This window comes from Caenorhabditis elegans, chromosome V (genome assembly GCF_000002985.6).
Source record: "Caenorhabditis elegans chromosome V".
Classification (NCBI taxonomy): domain Eukaryota; kingdom Metazoa; phylum Nematoda; class Chromadorea; order Rhabditida; family Rhabditidae; genus Caenorhabditis; species Caenorhabditis elegans.
The window spans coordinates 1,314,885-1,331,059 of record NC_003283.11 but is presented as its reverse complement, the minus strand read 5'-3'; the positions used below and the strand labels follow the sequence as shown (position 1 = coordinate 1,331,059).

General features: G+C 34.2%; 2 protein-coding genes and 1 non-coding gene across 4 annotated transcripts; 1 reads left to right on the top strand and 2 right to left on the bottom strand.

Annotated features, from left to right (window-relative positions):
• Positions 1 to 4,521: 4,521 nt before the first annotated feature.
• Y75B7AL.9 lies at positions 4,522 to 4,610 on the bottom strand. The gene has a single exon (NR_102008.1). It is a non-coding gene; the product is annotated as a small nucleolar RNA Y75B7AL.9 (small nucleolar RNA).
• Positions 4,611 to 13,138: 8,528 nt separating this feature from the next.
• On the top strand, positions 13,139 to 15,417 carry F16B3.3 (Homolog of Odr-2 (Two)). Of its 2 annotated transcripts, none has more exons than NM_001269068.4 (5): positions 13,139 to 13,285; positions 14,029 to 14,096; positions 14,141 to 14,256; positions 14,348 to 14,466; positions 15,149 to 15,417. In NM_001269068.4, exons 1-5 carry the CDS (start codon positions 13,163 to 13,165, stop codon positions 15,380 to 15,382), a joined length of 660 nt encoding a protein of 219 aa, NP_001255997.1. In that variant the 5' UTR covers positions 13,139 to 13,162; the 3' UTR covers positions 15,383 to 15,417. The 2 variants fall into 2 exon arrangements, with proteins under 2 accessions (NP_001255997.1, NP_001255996.1); NM_001269067.3 differs by having other exon boundaries at positions 13,141 to 13,285; positions 14,159 to 14,256.
• A 188-nt stretch (positions 15,418 to 15,605) lies between these two features.
• On the bottom strand, positions 15,606 to 15,941 carry F16B3.2 (uncharacterized protein; the record flags this gene model as incomplete). The annotated part of the gene is made up of 1 exon (NM_071002.9): positions 15,606 to 15,941. One exon carries the CDS (start codon positions 15,939 to 15,941, stop codon positions 15,606 to 15,608), a length of 336 nt encoding a protein of 111 aa, NP_503403.3.
• Between the last annotated feature and the right edge of the window lie 234 nt (positions 15,942 to 16,175).

Below are 16,175 nucleotides of genomic sequence, written 5' to 3'. Positions count from 1 at the left end.
CGAATTTCATAATGAGACTTCACAAAAAATTTCCAAAAATTTTTTATGGCCGGTCAAATTTTCGAAAAAAAAAGAGCCAAATTTTGCTAAAATCTAAAATTTCGCGCACTTTTCTTTGTCACAGCTGCTGGATTTTTGTTTTTCTGAAATTATCACCCTTTAATCCTTATTTTGGTAATTTATCTCGCCGGAAATTCGTTGATTGAGACAACTTTTGAGCCGCTAGGCATCCAATTTTGATCATTTTTGGATGCTATCGGCCTAAAAGTTGTCTTAATCAACGAATTTCCGCGAGATAAATTACTAAAATAAGGATTAAAGGATGATAATTTCAGAAAAACATAAACCCAGCAGCTGTGGCAAAGAAAAGTGTGCGAAATTTTAGCTTTTAGCAAAATTTGGCTCTTTTTTTTCGAAAATTTGACCGGCAATTTGTGAAAATTTTTTGCGAAGTCTCATTATGAAATTCGGTGGTTTTGGACCAGTTTTAGTCTCTTTAAACAAAATACCCACAAACTCTACTCCCCCTTTAATGTACACGCCTTGAAACATATTGGTGCATTTTCAGACAATTTTCGAGTCAAGCCAAAATTGTTGCAGAAATTTTCCAAATGCTCGAGCAAAAAGCTTCAAGAAATCTCAAAAATGGAACAATCTGCGTAGAAACCTTACTATTTGCATAATCTTTATGTTTCATCGGATACACGAAAATTGTGAAAATATAGTTTTTGACAAAAAAAAACCAAAGCCAAAAATGCAAAAAAAAACGGCATAATGCCGTCATAATGTCGGCATTATGCCGTTATGCCGGTCATTTTATTTTTCGGCATAACGTCATTTTCGGCATATGCCGTGAATTTTCAAATCGGCATAACGGCATATGCCGTGCTCCAAAAACCGGCATTATGCCGGCATCGGCATATGCCGAATGCCGAATGCCGCACAGGTATGTATGGTACCACAATGTCCAAATATCATGAAAAAAAAATTTAAAAAAATGTTCTAAATTTTATATGATTTTTTGAAAATTGACAAAAAATCTCAGTTTTTGCCTAATTCCTATTTGAATTACCGCCAATTGGACTTGCTCGATGGAGCGCGCTTACATGGTTTTAAATTTATTTATTTTATTTTTTGTTATTTGCCATCGATTTTTAATATTTTCGCAAGGGTTTCTGGCTCGACCCCTCGGTGTATTTTGTGCAAACACCATCACGCGCAAATGCAGACATTTTTCCACGCGCTGCGGTGAAATTCCTCTTGGCGATTTCAACTATTTTCAAAATAATTGCACATTTTCGATTAAAAAGCAAGCGTACAGGCGTAAATCTGTGAAATTAATTAATTCAGGTTCGAAATCGTTTAAACGCGTTACTTTTTTTATTTTTACGCCTGTACGCTTGCATTTTAATCAAAAATTTGCAATTATTTCGACTTTTTCTCTAAAATTCAAGCAAAAATACACCGAAAACATTAAAAATCGGTGGGAAATAACAAAAATAAAATAAATAAATTCAAAAACGTGCAAGCGCGCTCCATCGAACAAGCCCAATTGGCAGTAATTCAAATAGAAATTAGGCAAAAACTGAGATTTTGTCAAATTTCAAAAAATCATATAAAATTTAGAAAATTTTTTTGAATTTTTTATCATGATATTCGGTCATTTTGGTACCATAGGCATGTTTTAAAACATTTCATCGTTGGCGCTACTCCATCTTTAATTATAAACGTCACATTTAAAACAACACAACAACCTAAAAACGCTGAATTTGTCTGAAACTATAAAAAAGTGGCCATGGTCAGCTTTGCCATTGAAATTTTTTTGTTGCAAAATTGAAAAAAAAATCCTCTAAAATGTAAATAAATTTTATATGTATTCGGTCATTTTAATCAAAATCCAAACTCCATTTTGAGTTCTCAAAAACTCTTGGAGTCTATTTGAAATTTTGTACATATAGCCTGGAATATTTGGTGGCCTAGGTTCCACGTATTATTCAAAAAAAATTGTTTTCCACTCCAAAAAACTCCAAGTAACTCTAAAAAATACTCTCTCTCTTTAAAAACAAAATTCAGAGTGATACATACCAAAAAAGAAAGTCAACTTGACGGATTCATGTCTCCGATTACCTCAGAGGGGGTCGGCGACCTGAAATCGGATACACGTCTTTCTATTCTCCTGATTCAACATTCTCTTTGCCATATATCCTTTGTATCTCTTTGTTTTTTCTTTCAGACTCTCCAGTTTAATAATTTTTTATCTAGAATTAGGTAAACTGTTTTGGAAGCGGAGATCAAGATGTTAGTCAGATCATAAATAATGAACGGCGTTTTTCGGTAAACTTACAAGTTTTTCAGATGGAATAACTCTAAAGATGATTTTTTTAAGCAAGATGATTTTTTTTAAATGAAAAGTGCATTATTTTCATATTATTCAAAATGTCAATTGTTCTCCATTTTTTTGTAATTCTAGTTATAACATAAATTTTTTAAGTACTACAATATTCGTAAACAATGTGTTTCATAAGAAATCACAAAACCCATAAGAATTTCAATGACTGAGATTATTTCCAACTATGCGTTTTGCTGTAAAAACTTTTGAAAACCCATTGTTCACAAAAAAAATTTCCAATTCAAACATTTTTCTGGTTTTTAAATCATACAACCGAATTCATGTTACTTCAGCCAGCTTAATGTATCGAAAAAATTTGAAATACAGTAATTAGGGTAAACCTGCATAAGAAATGAGCAAATCTTGGAAATTGTTTAAAACGCAATCTATAAAATAAACAAACATTTAAAGATCGAGTACCGAAATCTGGGAAATATTTTCAAATGACTCCGAATTTTCCTCTGATTCCGAATATCCGAAGTGAAACAGTTCAAAAAAATTTCTCTGATTTTATATTTGAGCTCGCGATTTCAATCTCAAATATAAAATCAGGCAATTTTTTTTTTGAGTTTTTTCACATAGATATTCGGAATTAGGGGAAAATTTGGAGTCATTTAAAAATATTTCCCAGATTTCGGTACTTCGCCTTTAAAATAAAAAACAATTTTAATTATTCAAATAAATAAAAATCGCGCAAGCGAGATCAGTTAGCGGTAATTCAAATAGGAATTAGGGGGGGGGGGGGGGGGGAAACTGAGATTTTATTTTATCAATTTTCAAAAAATCATATATTTAAAATATTGAATTTTTTTTTGAATTTTTTCATCATGATATTCGGTCATTGTGACCCCAAGGCGTGATTGAAAGCAATTTTCCCACAGAGCGTAGTCCGTTTAACAAGAAGCGTTCACAAAACTCCCCCTCTTTCTATTAGTAAATAATTTTCAAAAATTCAAACATTCTTCGTATAAGTTTTAATATCATAAAGAGTTAAAAACATGTGTTCTGAATTTTATCTGGGTTCAAAGTCAAAATAAAACATCCTGTTTCCTGATATCTTTACTTGTCGCATTGTTTTTATCTTTTTCTCGAAGAACAAGTGTACATGTCATTCCATCATCATCGCTGGAGCCGTGTGTTAAATGGATGTGTCCTCATTCTCTTCCTGCTTTTTCTCCTCTCGTCGACCTGTTGCTCATGTCATTATTTTTCGGGACGCGGTGATGGTGACGGGAAACATGTGTAATCACCGCCACCGCCTCGGGACACAAAATGATCACGTTACAACACTTTTTCATTTTTCTCTGTGTCCGAGAATTTCGATCAATGTGTGGAGCCAAGGAAGTTTTTTGAAACTTTTTTTTTGAAATCCTTATTTTTAAAATATTGAAGATGAAAGGTTAGATCAAATTACCTGCTAGAGATCAACCTGTTTCATACTTTGTCTTTGAAAAAAGTGATGTTTTCTTTTTCATTAGTTCTTCACACGTAAAAAAAATCCGGCAAATTGATGCTCGGTAAACGGGAAATCGGCAATTTTTTGGCAAAAATCAAAGCTTTCGGCAAATGGACAAACCAGCAATTTGCCAATTTGACGTGTAGCAATTATGTATAGCATATAGACAGTTGCGGTTCGGCAATTTTTTTGTCACCAAATTCGGCAAATCGGCAAATTGTCGGTTTGGCAATTTGCCCGAAACTTTGTTTTTTTTTTGCAAATTGTCGATTTACCGTCAATTTTGTTTGAGGGAATTTTTATAGGACGGGAACACAAAAAATCTGTGCCTTTTTGAAATTATTTTCCCGTTTTTTTCTAGATGTTTGCATAGAATTTGCTTACTTTCCACAATAGATGCCGATTAAAATTGAAATTCTTATATTTCCAAAAAAAAAAAGTGCAAAACCACAGTTTACCGAACATTTTTGGCAATGCCATTTTTCTGCAATTCCGGCAAAATGCCGATTTGCCGGAAAAAAATCGTTTGCCGCCCACCCCTAATTTGTATTGTTTCCTGCAAAAAAAATAAAATAAAGAATTTTAAAATACTTTGAAAGTTAAAAAAAACTTCAGTTCAAAACTTTTTGAAGTTTGAAAATTTTAAATGCCAAAGTAAATCGAAACATTTTTAATGAAAAATTTTCTGTTTTGAAATGGAAATTTATGACCACAAACTCATTCAAATTCCTAATCAGCTTTTTCTCACAACCACCAGTTGAGTGGCAGCCATATTCAAAATTAGATCGGAGGTAACTCCAAGGCAGGTGTTTCTCGTTTCCCCTCAAAACTTCTCCATAATTTGTCCAACGCCACTTGTCCCCCGAGGACCCAAACCACAACGCATCGCTTAATAATTTGTCGGGAGCCTTTACTTTCAACCTGTCAGTCACGTTTTGTCAATCTCATCTCATCTTTTCATCTCGCGGAGGCAGGTGTTCTCAATTCGTTTTCTTTCTTGTTAGTTGCTCAGAATCATCCATATAGACGGCTTCATCTTACACAACATCATCATCAGTTTTCTTGTTGCTTTACTCCGGATGTTTTTGTTTATTTTCAGTGTGTTCATAGAATGATGAACAGCTAGTGATTCGGGTGTTGTTTATTGGTAGAATGACAAGTGACAAGAAAAATATAGCATCTGAGCACAAGTGGATTTTTTGGATGGGGATAGAAATGCCAAACGTGTAGCAGTAGTTTGGAAAAAATTAAGAGTACTGTGGAGATTTTAACGGAATGAAGGACAATTTTTTTAATGTTGCTAATTGAAAATTCAAAAAAAAAACAATTGAATTTTTCTACAAATACACAAACCAGAAAATAATACATTAAAAAAAACATATTTTAGTTCTAGTTTCATGGTTTCATGGAAAAATCTGGAATTATAGATTATCCAACTCTTCCCTCGGACAAAATACCCATTCGTGTTCTCTTTTCGCTCTCAAATCCCAATGTTTTCCCAATGACAAGCTTCGCCAGAAAAATTCGTTCACTAATTCCCTGAACAGGTGTTTATTCTTTTTTCCTATTTTCGTGGTCGCCAGGCCCCGAATTTCTGTTCAAAGCATTCTGAATAATTCACAATCGTATTTGAACACTACTAACGTCCCACTATTACATTTAATTATCTCGTTTCATGTTCACTAGTGCTCACTTGCCACTATTTTTGCGTTTACTAACCCCTCAAAAGTTAAGAAAGAGCAAGAGCGAGAGATGAATAATTCAAGAACAAGCCACAAGTTAAATGCGCCAGTTGCATAGGGTTTCATTAGTGTTAAGAGAGTGTTAGTGTCTCTCGTACTTCTACTTATCTCGTGCTCAGCTTTTTGTCCTTTTTCAAAATGGATCAGTATATTCATATTAAAAGCTTTGATTATTTCTTGAATTTTGCGAACTTCTTATTGTATTTTTATATTTCGTCAATAGAGTACGTGTCTTAGATTTTAAATTGTCCTCAATATTTGTTTTTGCTTTCCAAAAATAAATTACCATAGTTACCATAGCTTATAATTGCCATGGTACTATAGCTGAAACAACAAAGGTGGAGTAATGCCAGTGGGAAAAGTGTTAAAAACTACTCCGATGGTGCCAAAATGACCAAATATCAGAATAAATTGCTTTAAAAATTTTTAAAAATTTTCAATTACTGTCAAAAAGTGACAATTACTCAGTTTTTGCCATTCATAATTTTGGAAGTCGACCAAAAAAAAATGTTTTTCCTACATTTTTCATACTCCAGCTTTAAACAAAGAAATTTTTTTCGAAATTAAAGGTGGAGCAGAGTCAAAATTGTTTTGCTTTAAATGATAGAAAATAATTCGTAATGACCTGTAAAAATTTATGATTTTTTTATTATCAAAAATGACGTCACTAACTTCAGCGGGAGTTCAAATTTTATTCAGCCGTTTCTTTGATTTTTGAAAACTTAAAAACTCCCTTTATCAAAACTTCTTCCGTCGTTCTTGGGATTAGTTGAATAGTACCTTTTTTGTTAAAGATAACAATTAAATAGCTGAAAATAGCATGGATTAAGATTTGAAAAATAATTCATTGTTAAAATTTGACATTTGAAACACTTCCTTTATATTTTTAATACCCAATGTTGTAACACCACATAAATAACAAGGGTGTAGGTTTTTCAGTTTTTTAGGAATATCGAAAAAACCTACATGTTTCGATTTGTCAATATTTTTTTCGGGGTTTCCCTATTTTTGAAGAATTCTTTCTACTTTCCTCGTTAGAGAATAAACGGTAACTGATTAATTAATAATTTTCAGTGTAAATTGTCTGTAATTTTTTTAAAACATTTTTCGTTATAAATTTGACACGATAGTCACCCTTGATTCATGATTCAAAAATCAATCCTAAACTGAAACATCAAGACGACTTGTTTTAAGCTCTGACATGCTATACTTATCCTATATGCTCATCGTGCAAACTACGAATTTAGCTCGATAGCTGACAAAAGAACAAAAATTGAAACCTTACACACCTGCAAACTGACAGTTTTGAATTCAGGGACTTCCGGGAGATCTTGCAAAGGCGCCTACCTTCCTTTAACGCCTAGTCTGCCCCCACTTTGGATATCTAGGTTTTTGTCATGCCTTCAAGGTAGCTAATTTTGGCCTTCAACCTACCTTCAACGGCCCTACTGCGAGCGATCAGTAATTGAACACTACACAGTTCATGAAAAAATGAATAGGCTGGCATGATGGCAGACAGACCTAGTTTCTTTCCTAGCTATAACACATAAAACACAATTCTAAAAAATGCGAGAAAAATAGGAACATGTTGTTCATGTTCTCACTTATATCCCCACATACACATCTCAATGTGACTAGCTTTATTCCTTCTCATAAATAAATATATACATAGTAGTCTACACATTCGGGTTCATCAACTTCTCCTGAGGGACCATCCCGCCGCCGCCAAAATTGAAATAATTTCATATATAGAACTCCTCCACCGCGACTATGTAAGCCGGATTTGTTGAGAGGAAGCAGGGTATCTATCTCAATGCAAACAACTATACATTTTACAAACTACACATGTTTTCGAATTTCTTTTTTGTGTTCCAGCACCACCGCTTTCTAGATTTTTTTCCTTGCCCCTAGTTTCTGTATAATCCTATTTCCTTCCCCCTTTCACCCCTCCGTAATCCTTTGTTCTTGAAGGCCATTGCTCTGGGGCGTCGTGCTCCTCCTCTTCAGATTTATCGCCGTCCAACAAATCATAAAATGTGCCGCCGGACGTCCTTACATATTTTTTCGGTTTTTTTTTTCAATTTTTATTTTATTTTTTGTTCATCTGTCAGAATTATCAAGCTATACTATTTTAGTTTAGAAAAAATATGAATTACATCAATCCATAATTTAGTTTTTTTTAAACTTGCAAAATTCTCGAACAGAGCGAAAATTCTGTATAATGAATAATTCGCAAAATCTTTTAAAGCGTTTTTTAAATAAACTTTTTCTCAAAAAAAAAATTCAAAAAAATAGCTCTCTGGTCTTCCAGTCCTAACGATCAGTGACGTTCAAAAAGCCTCCCGTCTTTTATTTTCTTTTCAAAATGAACGACGTTCAAAAAAGGGGAAGTGAGGAAGAGTATGAGGAAGCCATTGTTGTTCTTTTGTGTCTGAAACTTTAGAAAATGTTGTGTGTAGGCTTCGCCGTAATTGTTTGGTTTTTGAGTTTAGAGAATGTTTGCTTTTAAAAAATATAAATATTTTTAAAACTTATCCTAAATTTTTCAAACATATGCCAAATGTAAGTGAATAAACAATATATTTATTTATCAGGTGAAAATCATAATGTTCAATATACATTTCTTTTGTAATGTTTTCTTTTTAATTTTGAACCGATTAGACACTAGTTTCTTTGCGTATCCTCTTTTCGCCCGCTTTATCACACTATTGTATATTAACCCTCAAGTGCACGTGGTGTCAGGCTGTCCCATTACTGTTCGATCTACAAAAAATCGATAATTTTTCCCCAAAAAAAGAAGTGAAGTCAGCACGTTCTTAATGATGCGAAATCAGTTAAAAAGTCTGCGTTTAAATTTCCGTGATTCTCGTAGATCTACGTAGATCAAACTGGATGGGACACTCTGACACCACGTCTAAATGTTCTAAGTGCATCAACAGCAATTTCTGAAAACAGATGGAGAAGGTTTTTAGGTTGTTAAATGAATTTCTACGAAATTCCAGTCAGTTTCTGAAATCCCAGCGAAGCATAATAAACCGGCGCTAACATAAATTCTATTACAAAAGTTTTGGTTTCAGCTTTTTTTTAAAGCCATTTTATACATTGCACACATTTTATCTCCTCAAAAAAAGTCATTATATATCCACCACCACCACCACTTGAAATATTTCAAAGGGAGGCTCGGCACTTCTTAAAACGTACAGAATCTCAAATTCTATCGGACATCCGGAACGCATTTCAATGACCAAAATGTATCGAAAATGGGAGGGCCTTCCCTCTATTGCGTGTGCATGCCGCTTCTATGAAAAAATAGTGCAGATTTTGGAGAAGATTTTCGTTTAAAGGGAAGGGTGTGGGGGACCTATGTAAAAGGGGGGCTCGGTGGTATTGGAGAAAACGAGGAAAGAGAGAGAGAGTTTCAAAACTTTTTGCTCCTTTCCCTTCTTTTTCATACGTTTCTCTTTTTGCCCTCCTGCCTTAGAAACATTGAAATCTTGTCAACTCGACACCCGACGATAGTCAACTGAATTACCGCATGCCACTGATGGTCACAGATTTTGAAATGCGGCTACTCTGTCTTGTATCTTTCGGGTTCTCTTATCGCTTCGTTTTTGTTGAGCTTTACGAACTACACGATTTTAATTTTTTGAATATTTTTTGAGCATTATAAGTTTCGATACCTATATCGATCCGATACGATTAAGGCAAATTTTCTGAAGTTATGGAGAATTTACAACTTTTCGTTTCAAAATTCTAGAGTATTTTTTTACTTGCTGAATCAAGGCTGGGACTTTTATGTCAAAAATGAGCGAATATCAAAATAAAACTGTTCAAAAAAATTTGTGTTTTAAAAAAAAGTGTTAAAAACTACTCCGATGGTGCCAAAATGACCAAATATCAGAATAAATTGCTTTAAAAATTTTTAAAAATTTTCAATTACCGTCAAAAAGTGACAATTACTCAGTTTTTGCCACTCATAATTTTGGAAGTCGACAAAAAATTTTTTATTTCCTACATTTTTTATACTGTAATTTTGTTTTAATTATTTGTATTAAAATACTGCAGGGGTCGGAACATGCTTTAGATTTTCTCAAAAGCTCATATTTTTTTCAAAATTTTGGCAATTTGCCAAATCTTTGACCGAAAACTATGAAAAATCTAAATTTTTTTGGAGTGTTTTTTTAATGATATTTGGTTGTTTTGGATCATTATAATTTAGACAAAATTCCCACTGGCTAACAAGTTCAAAAATAAATAGGCATTCGTTTAAGTAATTATTCTCAATAATAAACCCACGAGATGTCGGCCGCTTTACATCTTGCCATGATTTTAATGAATAATTTTAAATCATGAAAACAAATGGACAGAGTCATGAAAAATATTTTGTTAGTTGAAAATTTTTTGATAGCCTTTCTAGTTTCGGAGTTATAATTGTTTGAAAAATTATCAAAATTATCAAAAAACGTCTTCAGTATTTTTTTTAACAAAAATGGTGAATAAAAAATTCGAATAGCCACTTTCCCCCCTCGTCCGTCAAATTTCTCTGGCTCATCAAAAATTCCAAGACAAGGACATAGTGACCGGCGGCGCAACATTTTTACCCTCCTTCACTTCAAACAGTTGGCAAAAAAAGGAGAAAGAGCGGAGGCGAAATAAGAAAAGCCTAAGAGTTGACTACTGGAGCTCTGCCCCCCCCCTGGTTTGATATGAAAATGCACACACTTTCCCTTGCAGTTTTTCATGCATTTCCGACGATTTCGGTGCGCTCACCGTGACACCTTCTTTTTGCTTCTTTTTGCTGCCTATTTGTGTGTGCTATGTGTGTTCTTTTTATATTTATCTTCTTTTTTTTGCCACCGCCACATTCCGACAAACTTTTTTGTCATGGCTGTCGTGAACAGACATGACAAAAAGTTGTCATGTCTGTCATGAATCTCCTGAAATTGAATTTTCGTGCGAAAAACAACGAGAAAATGTATTATATTTTTTTGAAATAAAAATTAAATCGTTCTATAATTTTCTGATAAAATTTATATAAACCTTATGAAAAAAATCTCCGAAGAAATTTCTATGAAATTTTCGCCTTTTCGCAGTTTTCCCAGGCTTACGTTTCGACAATTTTTTAAATGGCTTTTTTTGTCCGACTTTGGAATGTCTCATTTTTTTCTTTTTCTGAATTATTAAGGTTTCTGGAATTTCTTTATCTTCCATTCTCCACCGCCGAGCATAAGCCTAAGCCTGAGCCTAACACTAAGACAACGCCTAAGCCTAAATCTACAATAATGCTCATATTAACTCAAAAAGTTCACATTTCTTGGAAAGTTCTAAAAAATCGATTGAACTGTCAAAAAACCCTTTTTTAAGCAAAATTATATAACTTTAGTTTAGAAAAAATTTAGAAAAACCGTTTCAGTGGAATATTTTCCATATTCAGTGTCGGTCACTTTTTGGACATCTTTCTCATTACATCTTCCCATTCCCACTCACCCTTTTTGGCATGTAAGCCACAATTTTATAATACCTCCTCCTTTTCCATCAAAATAAATTCCTTCTATCTACCCAGCCATCCACCAAAAACGGCATCCATCAGGAGTCCAATTCTACACACGTCTGTCTTTTCAATTCGATCAAAACGTCACTGAACGCGGAGCAGCTCCGGTGAAGAGGTTCGGGCGTCCATTTGTGTGTCCCAAGTTGAGCTCCATCTTGCTCTTTTCTACTACTTCATCTTCTCCTATCATGTTCCGCTTCACGGCTCCCGTGAATCGACGTATTTGCCCCCCCCTCGCCTTGTTCTTTTAGCTCTTCCCTCACTTTTTTATAGTTTTTTTTCAAATTCTGAAACATTTCCCGTTTCTTCTTTAGAATTAAAAAAAAATCCAGTGAGGTTTTACCTTCTCTTATTATATATAGCTCCACCTACAAAATGCTCAAAAACCGACTCCGCCCATATCTTGGTTTTGCACAAAACTTTATTTCTGTTCTATAATATTCCTATTTTCTCAGCCACATTCCAAAACTCATTTCTCGTAGTAAATCGTTGGCGTGTCAAGTACATCCTGATGAGAACACATATTCTTCCTAGTAGTGGGGAATGATGAACACCACTTTCGCTGGGGCGAAATTTGTTTCTGTGAGGCCTCCCGCATTCAGATTAGCTCTTCCGTCATAAAACTCATTGCCCAATTTTTTTCGGACCTCTGACGCTTGCACGAATAATAGCCGATAGGCGGTTAAAAAAGGATTCAAGTACCCTTTTGACATTTCACTTGAGCTTACTTTGCGTGTCATCCATTTAAGTTGAGATATTTATATTTTTATACTCAGCTAGATGGAAATTCAAAATTTTGAAGAAGCATAGTTTTTTTAAATTTCGGAATTGTCAGTTGCCAAAAATATTTGAATTAGGCAACTTTAGAAATCAAAAGCTCAAGAATCGAAATTTCGTCATTGACACATGTGGACTATTTTTGAATTTTTTTCCCGAACCACGGCAATATAATTGATGGTAATTGGGAATTAGAACTGGAAAAAATGTTCATGTTTTTTGTGGTTTAGGCTTAGGCTTAGGTTTAGGCTCAGGCTTAGGCTTAGGCGTAGGCTCAAGCTTAGGCTTAGGCGTTGCCTCAAGCTTGGCTTGGGCGTAGCCTTACACTCGCCACTGACGCTATTTAGGCTTAGGATTTTCCGGTTTTTTTTTTAAATTTTTAAGGGGGTTCCTGTTGGCCGATCAACGCGATTAGGCCAAGGCTTAGGCTCAGGCTTAGTCTTAGTATTAGTTTTAGGCTTAGGCTTAGGCTTAGGCTTAGGCTTTGGCTGAGGCTTAGACTCAGGCTGAAGCTTTGGCTTTGGCTTTGGCTTTGGCTTTGGTTTTGGCTTAGGCTTAGGCGTAGGCTCAGGCTTTGGTTTAGGCTTAGGCATAGGCTGGGCAGTTGGAGAAAGAGAGAGAAAAAAAGTTTCAGATAATTCAACAATTCACAAAAAAAACACACAAACACACACACACACAAATAGTGAAAAAAAGAAATAAAAATTTTAAAAAAACTAATAATGAACGCTTGAAATGTACATATAATGCTGCAAAATGTTAACTTTTCAAGATCTAAGCTTAAGTCTATCATTTGAACACTGAATAATCTCTTACTAAAAACGGCGTACCTTTTTTCGATTTCCGCGTATCAGGTGCTCTACAGTCGTGATTTTAAGTTATTTATCTAAGTTTTCAATATTTACAAAAACGAAATCCGTGTTTCTTTTATTTTCGCTGAATCCATATCACAGGCAGTCGACAAAAAGGCGTTGATGAGAAGAGCCCAAAATGCAATTATACTCTTCTCTCAGCCGCCCCCCCCCCTCTCTCCCAGTGCTTCCTACTCCTACTACTCGCCTTACTTAATCGCTAGGTTTTTATTTCTCTTAGCCTTATCCATCCTTCTTTTATTCAGGCTTTTCCAAAATATTGTATTATTCTACATCAAGTTCGAACACTCTAAACTTTTTGCAAAATTAACACTCGAATTCACAAAAAGTGCATTTCTCTTTTTTTCTTTTTCAGACGTCTCTGGCTATGCTCCAATGCTCTTTTGGAGCGCAATATCTCCGCTGATCCGGCTTGTCTTTTTATTTTTCACGTTTGCCACGTGGCATACGGCTCACGCAATAAAATGTTACTCATGTGCAAATGATTTTATTGTCTGGGTAAGTTTCTGAAAAATTTTATAAAATATTACATTTTCTGCAATATTAATGTTTGTCGTAAACCTGAATAGATCAAAGCATATTTTGTCAGGCCCAAACTGTAATATTTCACCTTAAGAATAGTAAAAGCCATTATCATTTTTTAAATACTCATTTACTTTTTCATTGTCAAATTTTTTTTTTGCTCAAAAACCATCATTGCCTAAAATTGTTTTTAAAAAAATTCACTGTAATTTTTAAACACGATTGAACATGTTTTGGAGTGCGGATAGGCTTTGGCTTAGACTTCAGCTTTGGCTTAGCTCTAGGTCTAAGCTTAGGCATAGGCATAGGCTTGGCGTCAGTGGGGGAGCGTTAGCACTGACGCTATTTAGGGTTATTAGGCTTAGGCTTGGTCATAGTCTTAGGATTAGGCTTAGGTTTAGGTTTTGGCTCAGGGTTAGGATTAGGCGTCAGCGTGGCGTCAGTGGCGAGCGTTAGCTATTTAGGCTTAGGATTTTCCTGTTTTTAGGCTTATGCTTAGTCTTAGGCTTAGGCTCGGGCTTAGTCTTAGGCCGAGGAGAGCAAGAGAAAAAAAAAGAAAATTCGAGGATTCAGAAAAAAAACATAAATACCGAAAACTGAAAGGAAAATTTATGTTGAAAAAAAAAATTTTGGAAAAGGGGATAATTTTTTAAAATTACTCATACATAGGTTTTGCTACAAAACTTAGTAAGATGTTTCAAAAAAAGTGAATAATTCAGCAATGGCGTCACTTCTTCCTAAAACGAAACTACGACATATCAACGAGTGATCCTGAATGTACAAGCAGGTATTTCACGTGGCGACCACCCTCTTTCTAATCATGTTAATCAGAAGTTTCACTGGTTTCAGAGACTATATCTCCGATCTCACACAAAGTTGCCATTCAACGTGTTTTGTATTTTACCTGAATGGTACCAATAAGGAAACTGGACACACAAAAGTTCTCGGTGCGTTTATTTGTTATGCGATTTTTTTGCGAAACAATTCTTGAAATTTCCATTTTCCATGAGCTGTGAAAACAATTTTTTAATATTCCAGGTGTTGGCCGAGGATGTTCTGCAAGTTTTCTAACAGATGATCAGCATCTTCATTTGGGGCTAGGCGCTCATTCCCGGCCGTCTCATGTTGGAGAATACCTACCGCATGATTTCGATCAGGTAACACAACTTTTTTATTATTCAGAAAAGTTTGTAGCAAAAGAAGTACACAATAGACTATTCGTGCTTGGTTTTTCTTTGATGTTCTGCTGTAAAACTCATTTGAGAGACTCGAAAGATTATCGCATACTCAAAACTGAATTAAATATTGGTCAATACTGTAACTTTAATTAATAGCTTAAAAAATAAATAAAAATTCTGTAAACTTCTAAAAAATTGTATAAATTTTCTGCAAAACTTTTCTGAAACATGTTTCAGAAAAAAATCTGTCAACTTCTAAAAAATTCTATAAATTTCTATAAATGTCTATACCTTTTCTATACATTTCTATAATTATCTACTACATTTCTATATGAAAAAAATTCTATAAACTTCAATAAATTTCTATACATTTTCTATAAATTTTAAGAATTTTCAAGAAAATTTAAAAAAAAACTGTAAACTTCTGAAAAAAGTCTATAAATTTTCTATAAAATTTTATAAATGCCTATACCTTTTCTATACATGTCTATCTGTAAATTTTCTACATGAAAAAACTCCTATAAACTTCTATAAATATCTGTATTCTTCCATAAATCTTTTGTTTAATTTTAAGTTTTTCAAGTTGAAAAAGAGGTAAACTTTGTCAAAAATATTTAAAAGTTGAATTTGAAAATGAAAACTCAATTAACAATAATTATAGTTCGACATAACGGAACATTGGTGTTTTTGTGCCACGGAGAAATGTAACTCAGAAGACTGTTTTTCATCACCATTTGGCTCACGAGAATACGCGTCTTCGTACATTGCCAAACGACTACAGTACTCTTCTTCTTATTCACATAATCAATGGAGATATCGAAATACGGGTTCCTTATGTACTTTGTCATTTGTATTTATGGCATTGTTACTTGTCTTGTACACAATTTGTCTGTAATATTGACTGAAATAAATCGGAATTAAAAACTTTTCAAATGGCTTTTCTTTTAACTTTTTGAGGTTAAAAAGGATTTCAAAAAGTTCTGGCAAATTGGCAAACTGCAAACTGCCGATTTAAAAATTTTACTTTTTTTAAAAATTCAACATACAGTTTACAATCGTGAATCTATTCATTAACAGCATCAGACAAACTACTTTAATTCAAAAAAGTTGAATCTTTGTCACTTGCTTTCAGCGGTGGTAGTTTCTGATTGAAGCTCCTGGAGCACTACGTTTGCTGCATCTAGTATTTCAACTCCATACTTTTCCACAAGAATTTGACTTGCTAACTCTAAAACTTCAGAGTTGAACTGCAACTTCTTGGAGTCTTCATTTGCATTCTGCGATGAGATTATGGATCCTTCTGGAACTGATGGTTCTGTTACAGAGCTGATTTTAGCCAATGCTTCTAGGAGAGCATCTTGAACTTTTTGTCGAGTTGCATCGTCAACCACGCCGGACACTTTTGCAATGAAAACTGTTGACAAGATTAATGAAAATATCAGATTTTTAGACATGATCAATGGGAGTTGAACAACGAATCAAAATTTATGCTTTTATACAGACTGTCAAGGGGCTCCGACACCTGCACCTCACGTTTATTTAGCTGTGACTCGTGCCCACACGAGACTCATGTTGGCGGCAGGATTTTGGATTTAGCACAATATTTGTTATCAACAATTACTGGTCTTGATCATGGTCTGGGAAATTGTTGCGGACTTGTTTCAAAAACTAACCAGATTTTTTTGAAC

Coding starts and splice junctions, on each gene's coding strand:
- F16B3.3 (NM_001269068.4), top strand. CDS start 13,163: ATGCTCTTTTGGAGCGCAATATCTCCGCTGATCCGGCTTGTCTTTTTA. Junction 13,286..14,028: donor CAAATGATTTTATTGTCTGG/GTAAGTTTCTGA, acceptor TGAATAATTCAG/CAATGGCGTCACTTCTTCCT. Junction 14,097..14,140: donor GATCCTGAATGTACAAGCAG/GTATTTCACGTG, acceptor CATGTTAATCAG/AAGTTTCACTGGTTTCAGAG.